This window comes from Aythya ferina (genome assembly GCF_964211825.1).
Source record: "Aythya ferina genome assembly, chromosome: 8".
In the NCBI taxonomy this organism is placed as follows: domain Eukaryota; kingdom Metazoa; phylum Chordata; class Aves; order Anseriformes; family Anatidae; genus Aythya; species Aythya ferina.
The window spans coordinates 28,128,396-28,140,417 of record NC_140304.1 but is presented as its reverse complement, the minus strand read 5'-3'; the positions used below and the strand labels follow the sequence as shown (position 1 = coordinate 28,140,417).

The 12,022-nt window shown below is 41.1% G+C and overlaps 1 protein-coding gene across 1 annotated transcript in view; it reads left to right on the top strand.

Annotated features, from left to right (window-relative positions):
* Positions 1-12,022, top strand: part of GLIS1 (GLIS family zinc finger 1) — a 188,835-nt gene that overhangs the window by 76,463 nt on the left and 100,350 nt on the right. The window contains exon 2 of the mRNA XM_084527455.1: positions 7,514-7,712. Within this exon, the coding sequence (XP_084383581.1) occupies positions 7,514-7,712 (199 nt within the window). The remainder of the gene's footprint in view (positions 1-7,513; positions 7,713-12,022) is intronic.

Below are 12,022 nucleotides of genomic sequence, written 5' to 3'. Positions count from 1 at the left end.
AAGGCGAGGCACAGGATGGAGAGGGTTAAGGACAGTGGTGGAAGTGAAAGCTTCAAACTGAGCTTAGAAATGAACGGGAAATAGAGGTGAGTGGAGAAGTGGGAACAAAGGATGGGGCTAAGGGCTGTACTCGTGTCTCCTTCAACATGTTTATTCATAAGGCAGCAGAGGCACCCCTGTTCTTCTCTGTTTGGCAGAGCAAGGAAAACTATAATGATATATCCTATCTATTAGAAATACTGAGAATTAGATCTATTCCATACGCAGTCTTCTTTTTTTTTTTTTATTAAAAAAAAAAAAAAAATTATTAAAAAAAAAAAAAGAAAGAAAGAAAAAAAGAAAAGAAATACATCGCATTTCATTACATTGAGCTTATATTCTCCAAGTGCCCATTAGAAAGGTTTTAGGATTTCCTTTTTAATTAAAATAATGTTTGTTGAGCTTAATATTTTCCTAAAACATTTATTTTAATGTCTTTTCCCCCTGTTACTAAAACCCAAGCTGTGAGGAAGGATAACTGACCACAAAAAAGGCCAGATGTGCTGAGAACAATATTTTTCAGATTGCCTGGCAACAGGCACAAGGTAATTCCAAGACGAGGAAACTCCGTAACAATGAATGTAACGACAAGCCCTGTGTTTCATCAGGCTGGGAAAGGTTTTGTCCTGATTGCCACAAAGAAGTGCAATGGTCATTTTCAGTCTGCTCTCAGCTCTGTTGGGGGATGTAATTTAGAGGTCTGAAATCCAAATGGGAAGCCAAGAATGTTGAGTTCCAAGCCTGAGTGCAGTGAAACAGTCACTGTGATAGCAGGCAGTTATTTTACTTCTCTGACGATCGATTCACCATTGCCTAAAATGGTTATATTCTTAGCCATCTACAGCCTGACACACAACATCAGCTAAGGCTGTGAAGTCACTGGAACCTAAGCACGTGGCATGTGCTCTCCTGAATCTCAGCCACGCTCTCAGACTTCAAAAAGTGTTGTGAAGGTCTTTGTTGGAAATCTAGGCCATGTAACACTGCAAACCAATGCCATCTATTGCATGTTACTGCATTCTTTGCCTGCCTCTGTTGGACTCTCTTTAAATTATGTCTTTAAACTGTCTTTAAAATATCATGAAAAAGTCAGATATGGGAGCCATATCTATCCGCACGCTCCAAGACGAAGAAGTTATAGATCTCTAAACTACTGAAACGTTTTCGAGTTAAGTTCAACTGATATAAAATTAACTGTGCTTCTTTATTCAGTAGTGCCAACCCTACTCTTTCACTCTTTTAAAATACCGTGTGTAGTCTGCAAAAAAAAAATTCCACAGAACAGAAATGGAAAGAAATCCAAATAACTTGTTTGAAAAATAAATTGAACATGAAATAACAAATATAGATGTAGCCAACACTTAGGGCACAGATTTTGCTAAAAAGACACACATGGGTTACATTAATCTATCACAAGTTTTTAAGATTGATACTCTACAATTTATTTCACTAACTGGTTTGTTTTAGTTTACAGGAGTTTTCTTAGTCCTTCTGTCTTCACTCATACATCAATGTGAAGGTGAAGTATTTCTGTTACAGGATTACACAGGATGGTTCAAAAAGACTTGGAAGAAAGGGGTCCTTCTTTTTTATTGAATGCTGTCGGCTTTAACCCTACCCTTTTATAGATTCATATCACCCATATATATTTTCAAACAGGAATCCCTGTAGCTATTTTCAAATAGCTGCCACCTCTGTTGTGATACACAAATGTAGGACAATTGGATTCTCCACCTGACTCTCACTGTACAGTGTGGTTTGCTCTGTAGTAAAGAACCTGTTGGTTCTCACATACTTCATTTTTTTGAGGTATTGTAAAAATATTATAGAAAAGTAACGCCAGGCCTCTACCAGCTGTATGAAACAGGCCTTAAAATGGGAACAGAATGTAACTGACCTGGGGTGACCCTGGAATGTGGCGTGAGCTGCTCCGTTCATCTTGATGAGATATGAACTCTTTTGTACGTGGTGGTGAAAATTCAGTGACTTCAGTGCTGTTGTTGTTAATCACTTGAGTCCTTGTGAGGACAAACAGCAGCAAAAGAGACTCAGACGTCTCTCGTCTTGATGCCATGGAGAGAGATTTGTTACCTTCTTTTGCTGGTCTAAAAGAACCAAAGGAACCGTGTGTTCCAGCTGGTCGCATTGAAAGCCCGTATGCTCGACCCCACGGGCTGCCCAGTGGGCTTAAAGAACTGCACGACTACATTTGAACGTTCTTAGTAGCTTTTCTGGGTAGTGTTGATTTTGTTTGATAGTCACTCTTGATGCAGTTGCTTCCTCAGCACCATGTTCAGATCCTGCGTTTGCTAGCTGTGCATTACAGGAGACTCGGATAATTCATAGAGCAAGGAGGGAGTTCTGCACCTTGGCACAGCGCTCTGGGACGATTCAGCTCTAAGGGGTTTCTTGTTGTGTATGAGATGGTGCAAGTGACTGCAAAGAAATCAGTTAAAATATCTGACCATCCCAGCTTTGGGTCTCCAGACCAAGATCTGGCAGTTTGTATTTGGGTTATCTTGTTACAAGCTTGAAGATCTAAGTGAAAATAATATTTCATTTGGGTAAGGCCTCCATAAGCAGCCTTACATGGCCTGTCATACATGGCTAGTTACACCAATATATTTCTGAAGTGGTTTTCCTTCTTTTAAGCTGTGTCCACAGTCTAAAAATGCATGCCCCAAATCCTATCCATTGTGACTATATTTCCATGGAACCGAAGGAGAAACTGTGTGTTTCACAAGGCGTAATAGGTATAAAAACCTTTGGGAAAATGTTGATTTTTTTTTTTTTTTTAATTTCAAAAATGCTGTATTTTCATGAATCATTTTGAAGATTCTGTGTTTTGAAATATTTTATTTGTTAGAGCATTCCAGTAGGTAGCATAGTGCTAAGCATCTCTTTTGACATTGATGAATTACTGACTGTAGGAGCTGTGGCAGTCACTCCAGCCGTGCAGTAATAAAGGTTATTCAGCAGTACTTGGTCATAATGGGATACTGAATATCTGTACAGGCCTTCTCTACAATACCTGTTTTTTCTGCGTTGGCACCTTCTGGGTTAATAATTTTCTCTTGGAGGGCTCTGATAGATGGCCTCTTCCAGCATAGATGATTTTCACTTGTTGGAGAAAATGTGGCACCATTTGGTCTTTCTCTATCCCCACGTGACTCCTCCAGCTGCCAGGAACAGCGTTCCATTTCTCAGTGTTGTCGTGGTAAATCTTGGACATCGCATCCAAACAAAACCGAGAATGGCAAAATCTTTTAAAAAAAGAAGTAATTAAAGAGAATGAAGCAGTAAGAAAAAAAAAGGGCAAATGACCTAGTTTGGTCTTCACCACAGAACCCACAATGCTCTGGGGATATCTAAGTATGTTAGGCAAATATTTCAAATCTATCTCTATTTCGAATGTGAGTCATTTCAATTATATATCATCTCAGTTATTTGTTCACTGGCCTTAATTAGGTAAACTCCAAAGCATTGCAACATGTGTTTATTGTCGAATAATTGCCCTTTTGATAAGCTCTTGCTCTTATCTATCTACAACCATAACAGCTAATTTTAACACTAAGAGGGAAGCCTTCCTGAATGGTAAGCAAGATGCTCCCAGGGAAGAAGAGGTGTTGCCCTTTAGTAGGGTTATTTTTAATGTTGATCTCGTTGTTACACAGACAGGTTTGAATGTGCCCCTGGCAGGAAACACCAGCCTGACTCTGCAGATCCCGACCAGTTGTGTGCGGTCTGTCCTGAGGTGTGTAGCCCTGTCACAATCCATGGGACCAATTCTCACAAGTCTTAATCTGACATAAATCAAGGAAACACTCCCCCAAAGTTAGTTACCCCCGAAATGAAAGCAGCAAGGTATGCAAAGCTGAACCAACCTGATTACTCATATGGAAGGAATTGCCTGATTGCAGCCTTTGCACACTTCTGCATCAACCTCTTCCGCTCCCTTTGTGAGTGTTTAAATGTAAAGATATAAATCAAAGCTGCCGGACAGCAAAAGAGAAAGACAAAAGTTACCTTGATGGATTTCACTTCCATGAGATCCTTCTGGAAACCATTCTGCTTTTATTAGATTTACTCTCTGTAAATTAGGATTAGTTTTTTATATGGATTTATGAAATAGCTATGGTTCTACTGAAAGCAGAGTGAAGGCTCTGGTGTAAGGCAGGGAGTGTGCTCTTTTCATCTGGTATTGGTAAGTTACAGTATGTAGGTTAAAGGCCCCTCGATACCAGTGAAAGAGATCTAGTTCCAGACATGGAAAATGCTTAAATCTTGTGTTATGCCAGCCAGTGATATTAATATTGCATAAAAAAGCCAGTTGTCAAAGGGCCAGATTCTCTTCTCAGTTACACTGGTGTAAAACAGACATTTTTTTCTCTTTTTTTTCTTTCTTTTTTCCCGGAGGCAATGAATTTGCTCTCCCATGTGCTCGAACATTTGAATGTAGCCTCCAGTTGTCTGTGTTCAGAGACATCTCCTCGCTGTGGTTTGCTGTGTGGAAAGAGAAAAAAGGTGAGATGCTGGTGTTGTGACTTGTCCATCGTTCTGATTGCCGTACGGTGGGCACGTTTCAGAGGTGTTCGGATGCAAATGTGACTTCACACAAGGCACAGTTGTGCAAGAAATTTTTAGCTCTGGTTAACAAATCTGCGAGGGACTTTGTGAAGGGAAATCTGTGGCAGATTGTCTGAAACACCCGTCATTTCACAGATTTAGCATGGCTGTTCTGTTCCTTTGCAGGGAAAAAATGTATTTTCTGATTTGACAGTTACAAGAGAAGATACTCGTTTTTGACAGCATGGGAATAATGTCCATGTTATTCTAGGAAATCTCCATCTTCACACAAATTGGTATCAGCGTGTGCTACAGTTGGTATTGCTGAATTTTGAGTGAAAGTGTCAGGTTTCCTTGTCTTGATAACATGACAAAATTGATAAAATGCATATTTAGAAAGCCCTAATGAATTTCAGATGTATAAATAGGGAGTGAAAAAAAGAAATTCCTTAATTTTATCCAGTGTAAATCTAAAACCCTTTTAAAGTGTCCATGGTATTTTGGAGGGAAGATGCAGTTTGCATCCAATATTACTGGTGGAAAAAGTGAGGAACTGTGGCCTGGATACTGTAGGTATGACTGATTTACCAACGTCTCTTGGTGGTGTGGCCTTTAAAAATGTATAGAGCTTCTTTCATCTGTGTTCAGCAGTGTATTTAGATACCCTTTAGATGTGATTCATAAATCCAAATTAACAGCCACAAGTCTGTCTGTACAGTCTTGCTAAGGTAGACATTACCATTGAAATGAGTTAAATTGTGATAGGAACAAGCCAGAATAGGAAAGGAATAAAGCTCTGTGGAGCTGTAGGTTCCAGAGGATACGATCATTTATGCCATGATTACAACCAGGGCAGAGCTACTTGTCACAAACACCCACTGTAAGCTGAAAGGTATCCAATACGATCCTAAACATTTTGGTCCAAACCCACCAAATACAGCTGACTGCTCTGCGCAGGCGAAAAGGTGCTCCATTTCTGTACAGCTGCTTTGTGCCTTCAGAGTTGTTTAGAGCAATCACAGAGTGTCGGTGAATATAAATATCAGTGAATATCCCAGTCTCTGAATATAAATCTGAAATAACCAAAATATTAATTACCATGAAGAAGGTTAATGGTCTGTTTTGTATAATTTAAATACATGAAACTCCTCTTATGTATTATTCCTAAAAGTCTTACATGGTCTGTTTATATATGTAACTCTGCCCTATGCTTTCTAAGACTTATGATGTACCTTAGTATTGTGCCTGGACATGGTTAAGAAAAATCCCGTATTGTTTGTCCAATTTTAAAGACTCTTGCTTAAAAGAAAAAATAAATCATACAAATAAATGATCAAGAAATGTAATGCGCCAGCCAAACACTGAAGACTTTTCACTGGAACCAGGGAATTCTATTCTGGAAATGTCACAATAATGCCTCAGGAGACTTGTAATTTGGGTGTCACATGTACCCACTCTTTTCTATGGGTCTGGATCCTTGCCTGGACTACGTCTTCATCTGCCATGGTCTTCCCTTTACAATGGTGCTGCGAAGCACGATGGGGAAGCTGTGGAGCCCAGCCAGTGGAGGAGAATGGACTTTTGTGCTGGGATCCCTTTCACAATTTCTCCAGTTACCAGAGACAGTTTCTCCATTTTTTCTACTCTTCCCTAGTCACCTGTTTCTTCTCATTTATACGTACCAAAAACCAGAATGTCATTCTCATTGCTTTCAAAGCATGCACTGACTGTAATTGTAGAGGACCACAGCAGCTTGAGCTCTCCCACTTGCCTTTCGTTAGCTTTAGGATAGCAGCTGTACGTAGAGGAAATGGGGGTTCACGTGTGTTAGGGGTACCTCTGCTCTTGAGAGGCTGTGCCAGGGCAGTACCACCAAAAATGAGCACAATCTTGGATCTGAACTTCATAAGCGATGTAACAAAGCTGCAGCTGGTTGCAAGGCTTCATGAGTAGAATTTTGCCTACTCATATCATGAAAATATTGTTTGCTACATATTGTGATATCCATGTACCTGCGTATTATTATGCCTATATCTCTGGGAAATACCAATATTGTAGTGTTGAAATGGCAGAATTTGTTCTGCCAATGGTGGGCCCACCATGGGCTTTGGAAGAAGGACTAGGCCCAAGAGTGGCTACTCAGAGGGATTCATTTCAGTTGACTGCAGCTGTCTAAAAGTCAGGTCCTCAGTTTAAGTTACTTCTTGCTAGTATTTGATCAATACAATCTAAGTTCTTAGTTTTCCCCTTTTCCTTTCTTTTCAACTAAATTATCATTAGGGGCTATATATATCCTTTGAAAAATATCGCTATAGCTCTAGTCTGTTTTTCCAAGTCAAGTGAAATGTAGTATTCACCAAAACAGAATTTATTATTATTAGTAGTAATGGTATCATTTATACTAACAGCTCACATTGAAAATACAGTTAAATGTATACATTGAACCAAATTAGTTACATTTTTTTCCACACTGTTGACCTGGCAGTAAAGGAGAAACATGCCCATCTAAAGTCATAATCACAGAGATAATTGTCTGCAAAGAAAAACTTGACTTACGTCACTGTTTTCAGAGAGCTTCACTCCCTGAAAATAAAAGGACTCTGAAACAAAATCTAACAAAGGCAAGATTCTGCCATAAAAATACACAAAAGGAAAGGAAGCTATCATACTAAGGTTTTTTTTTTGAGTTAAATTATGCATAGCCACAAAACTTAAAAAGAGAAATAAACGGTCATTGTTCACAGATTCCTTTGGAATTAATTTTTGCTTCCTTGTGAAACCTTTAATTTCTACTGCCATGCCACTTACAGGGATTTTACAAGGAGTTGCAAAATCAGCACACAGAGTAGTAGTAAGTATAGAGTATTCTTAGTCAAAGGCTTATGATAATTTCTTCTTTTTTTGACAGTTAATGGTGGCTACAATCACTGTAACTTGATCTCTGAGAAGAAGAACATGATGGACATGGAGATGACAAGTAGCTCAGTACCTGTCTGCAGACAAGGACTATTCATCCACACAGGAAACCCACTCATGCGAGACCACCCACTGTCCTGTGAGAGATTGCTTCATGTTGGTCAGCTGAACTTGACGCACTCTGATATAAGGTATTGCTGCAGGATTTGACAGTTGATATACTTAGCTCTTCTGAAATGCTTCATTTTTTTGTAAATGGTTCTGCGTATCATCCATGGGTGCTATATTTGGAAGAGTATTTTTGGCTTCTGCTTCATTTTGGAAGTCCTTTGGGTGCTCGTTTAACCACACTGCTTGTTTGCAGGTTCTCACTGCAGGGACATGGACATATGCACAGACAACCATCCAAAGCAGTGCCAGTAGGAGTCACTGTATATGCAGTTGCAGCCCCCCTGCACTGAAGTTGAAATACAGCTTCTCTGTGGGGGCTCTTCCAGCATGCTCAAAAGTCAATGAGAGTTTTGCCAGGGGCTTTAGTAGGGTCAGACTTGCCTCCTCTGTACCTCCACCCTCCACACCAATGCCATGCTGTTTCCAACTTGCAGCCTGGAAGGCAGGGATGATACTTACTCTCAAGCCAATGTCTCCCATATGGCAATTTGGCATGTCACCATCAAACCTACAGGAAGCCAATGCCACTTTTATTTCTACAGCATTTCCTTTAATGAAGTATTTTCAATGTTCCCATACAGCCACATCCTTGGTATTTGCTTTTAAGGCCGTAATGTGAAAATTTGGTCTCTGGTTTTGATATATGCACTGTAGTTGGATATGCTATGAACAGAATCTCTATTTAAACATTTGCTATAAATTAATTATATGAAAACACAGGACTACATTATTTTTTTGTTGTTGTTACAAATTTAACATTACCAGATTTTAGACAAGTACCCTAAACAGACATCCATTGTGAATAGAAGCCTGCTACAAATTAAAATCTGTCCATCTATTTTAATTACAATGCTTTTTGGCAGGGGATGTAATACAGAATAATCTTGACCTTTTTGAAGAGCTGTAGAAAAGAAAAACCTCAATAAAGTTGCAGCCTTTATCTTAGATACTTGGAATAATTGGCACTCTGCGTGGAACTATCAGGCCCAAATTTCCATAGTCACAGCAAGAGGAAATACAGACTATAGCTTGGTCTTGGAAATCTGGCTGTTTCTGATTTTATTGTACATATTTATGTCTTATTTCCCCTTTTCCATTTACTAGTGGGGTAGAACATCTGTGTTTTTGGGAAGAGGAGGCACACAGAATATGGCAAGCAAGTGGAAAGAGCTGTTTGTTTGTTTGAAAAGAACAAGTAATATCTGTGCCACATAAAATATTCTGCTAACCCTGCAAAGAGTTGTAGATGCTGTTGAAGCTTCATTCAAGTCTGTTTCCTCCCAGCTTCTTCATGAATCAATGTGGGACTGCCACTTACCAACCTTTTTTATCCTGTCAGTGAGGACAATTATGAAACAAAGATAATTAGGGCAAGAGCAAACAAAAGGAGAAAGAGAGTACTCTGCTTAGATCTTTTTGGACCTTTTTGTGAAATTTATAATGAGGAAATGACAGATACCTGCATACCGTGGATCACAGTACCCACCGTCAGAAATATGAACCCATTCCAGCCCCCATTTGAGAGAGGATTCCCAGCACAACATAAAGGATTGTCGGCTGCATAACATGAGAAAAGTGGCAGGTGACAGGCCTAGTTCTGTCCTCTTTGCTTAATAGCATGGTCTAAAGCCTTGGGGCTCTGCTGCTTCCTAATCAACAGTTTGGAAACCTTCAGAAAATATCTTGAAGGTCCCTTCCATTCCTTTATGGGTTGTTGGTGTGTCTGGTCAGTCTTTCTCTACTTGTATGTCCACCTGGCTGGTACTACTTCTGTCTGTCTGGGATGTACAAGGTAATGCCAAGCCCAGCTGTGCTCTGTGGATCTCCTAGACACAATGTCCAATTTTGTCCTGGTGCTACTCACCACACGTGTGGTACAGAGCCAAAATCTCGGCATGTGAGGGAAGGTGGACAGCAGCTGGGATGACTTCTCTTCATGGTGTTTGGTACGCTAAGGGTCCTTGACAAACAGGTAACAAAAAGCATGGGCTTTCCTTGAAGAACCAGAACTAGGTGATCATAGCTGAGGTGGGGGCGAATGAGTGAAGTCAGTGGGAGCCACGGGTGCTCTGTGCCCCCCCAGATTTACACCTTCCTCAGAGGAGGAAGGTTGAAATCTGAAATATGAGAGAAATAGGGCTGGAATGGATGGGTACCTGAGCATATGGAGGGTAGCGCAGACAGTTTGGTTGTTCTGTCCAACTCTAGTGACAGGCATAGAAACAAAGGAAGATACAAATTCCAACAAGCTCTCTAAACTGAGCTTTGAACCACTCTGCATTTCTAGGATATGCAACATCCAAAGAAAGCCCAGACAAACCAGAGAGCACCTCCCCTAACAATCCAAAATCTCCCTCAGGACTTGGGGTTATGACTGTCTTTGTCCTTTTTCCCTCAGCGCACTGAAACTTGTTATCCCCTTCAGCTTCTCCCTGAATTACTTTCTATCAGAAAAATTACTCAAGGGATGACTGCCTTAATCCAAGAATCACGATCCCTCTTCCTCCTGCCCCCTTTTTCCCACTCAGTTAAAAGTTTTTAAGTTGTGCAACATAACTGCTGCTACATGCTATCTGCGAACGCGATGTGTGTGGGACTGGAAAAGTCCTAATACCTTCTTCACCACAATTGGAGTCAGCACACAGCAAATGTTGGCCTTTTGTCAGATAATCCATTATCAGGCAGAGCTAACCCGCCCACACTGTGCTCGAAGCCCAGCGTATAAAACCCAGGGAAGACACTGCAGCACTCAGATAGTGCTGCACGGGGTCCCTGGATGTGCAGCACAACAATCCCCTCCAGCCCCTTAAAACTGCCAGTTCTCACTGATTGCACATTTACAGTGGCAACTGAAGGCGTGTACGCTTGTTTTGTAAATAATCTGGAGATCTCAGATACAGTTGGCTTCTCCTCTGAGGGCAGTTGGGAACTGCAGAACTTCTGGCATGGTGCTACAGGCCTCACGCTCTGGCACCAGTTACCACGTGAGGGAGTCTCTTTGGAAACGCTGTTTTAGTGTCGTGAGAGGCTGCTGTTACTCTGCGAAGGCCTTACATTCAGTTTTTGTATGCTGAGCAGAGTACACAGATGCTCCCTGTGAAGAGATGTCCTTGGGGTATATTCTCCTTCCAACCCCACTCCCTCCCAGGGCCACTCATCTGGAAGCCCCCAGAGCCACCCGAGCCAATCCACATGCCCACACAGTGTGCTTCATGCTGTCGTGTGATCCTCTGTTCCTCTCCCTCTTCTCTTGGCTGTTTGTTTCATACACATTTATATTAGGCTACTGTCCAGAGATTATGAAATTCTTAAGGCCAGCGTTGCCTGTGTGTAGCAGACCTGGAATCTGATCTCCAGCTGCAAGATGCCATTGCAGGAGCAAATAGTGTAGTAATAGGGTGGAAGAGGAGCCACAAAGCACGTTGGGTTCCAGACACCTTGTCTCTCCCTCACATAAGCTTTGTTTGTGTCCCTTCTCCCCCCACCCCCAGGGCTGGGAGGAACCTGCAGGCTTTTCCCTAGACCAGTCATGGTAAAATTCTGCCAGGAATACAGAAAGTTTGCATTTATGCAACTTTGATGTTCTGTACCTCACCGCTTAAACATCAGGAAATTGAAACAAAGCCAGATGCTCCCAGCAGAGTTAACAATTACAAAATATGTCACATATTTAAATACACAGTGCTAAGGAGAAAGCTGTAGCTCCCAGAAAAGACTTGCTTCCAATCTGCACAAGAAGCTTGCACTTACCATCAGGTAGGCAGAGCATGGATAAGACAAGGTTGTACCTATAGGATGCTTAAATTCAGTGCCTTCATCCCTTTTGTTTGTGAAATAAGGTATTCCAATGCTTTATTGAAAAAGGCCTCAAAACTGCCCTCTTTCTCACCTGTCTCATGTTTTGCACGGTAGCAGCATCACAGCAATACAGTCCTGAGTCTGAGCGAGACCTTGTGCTAGAAATGCAGATGGATGTCGCTAGGAATTTGGAGAATGTAGTGTGTCTCAGGGTAAGGACGCTTGTATCCATCCCGCTTGTACTCCGCACCCACTCTAGCTTGAACTCCTCACACGGATTTCTGGCAGGATGGGAGCTTTACAGAAAGCTTAATAATATGACACCAATTATCACGGGCTGAAATGTAAGGATTGGGTTAGCTTTATGTGATGTAAGAGACGTGTTGTGTTTGCTTTAGCCTGAGGCTTTGGGACCACTAAGCTATGGTACAAACTGAATTATTTAGAAGAGTTCTTGTACAGAAGAAACTAAATAATAGGAAATATTGTGCCTGGCATGGTATGCTGTAAAACTTTTCTCAGAATGAGTTTA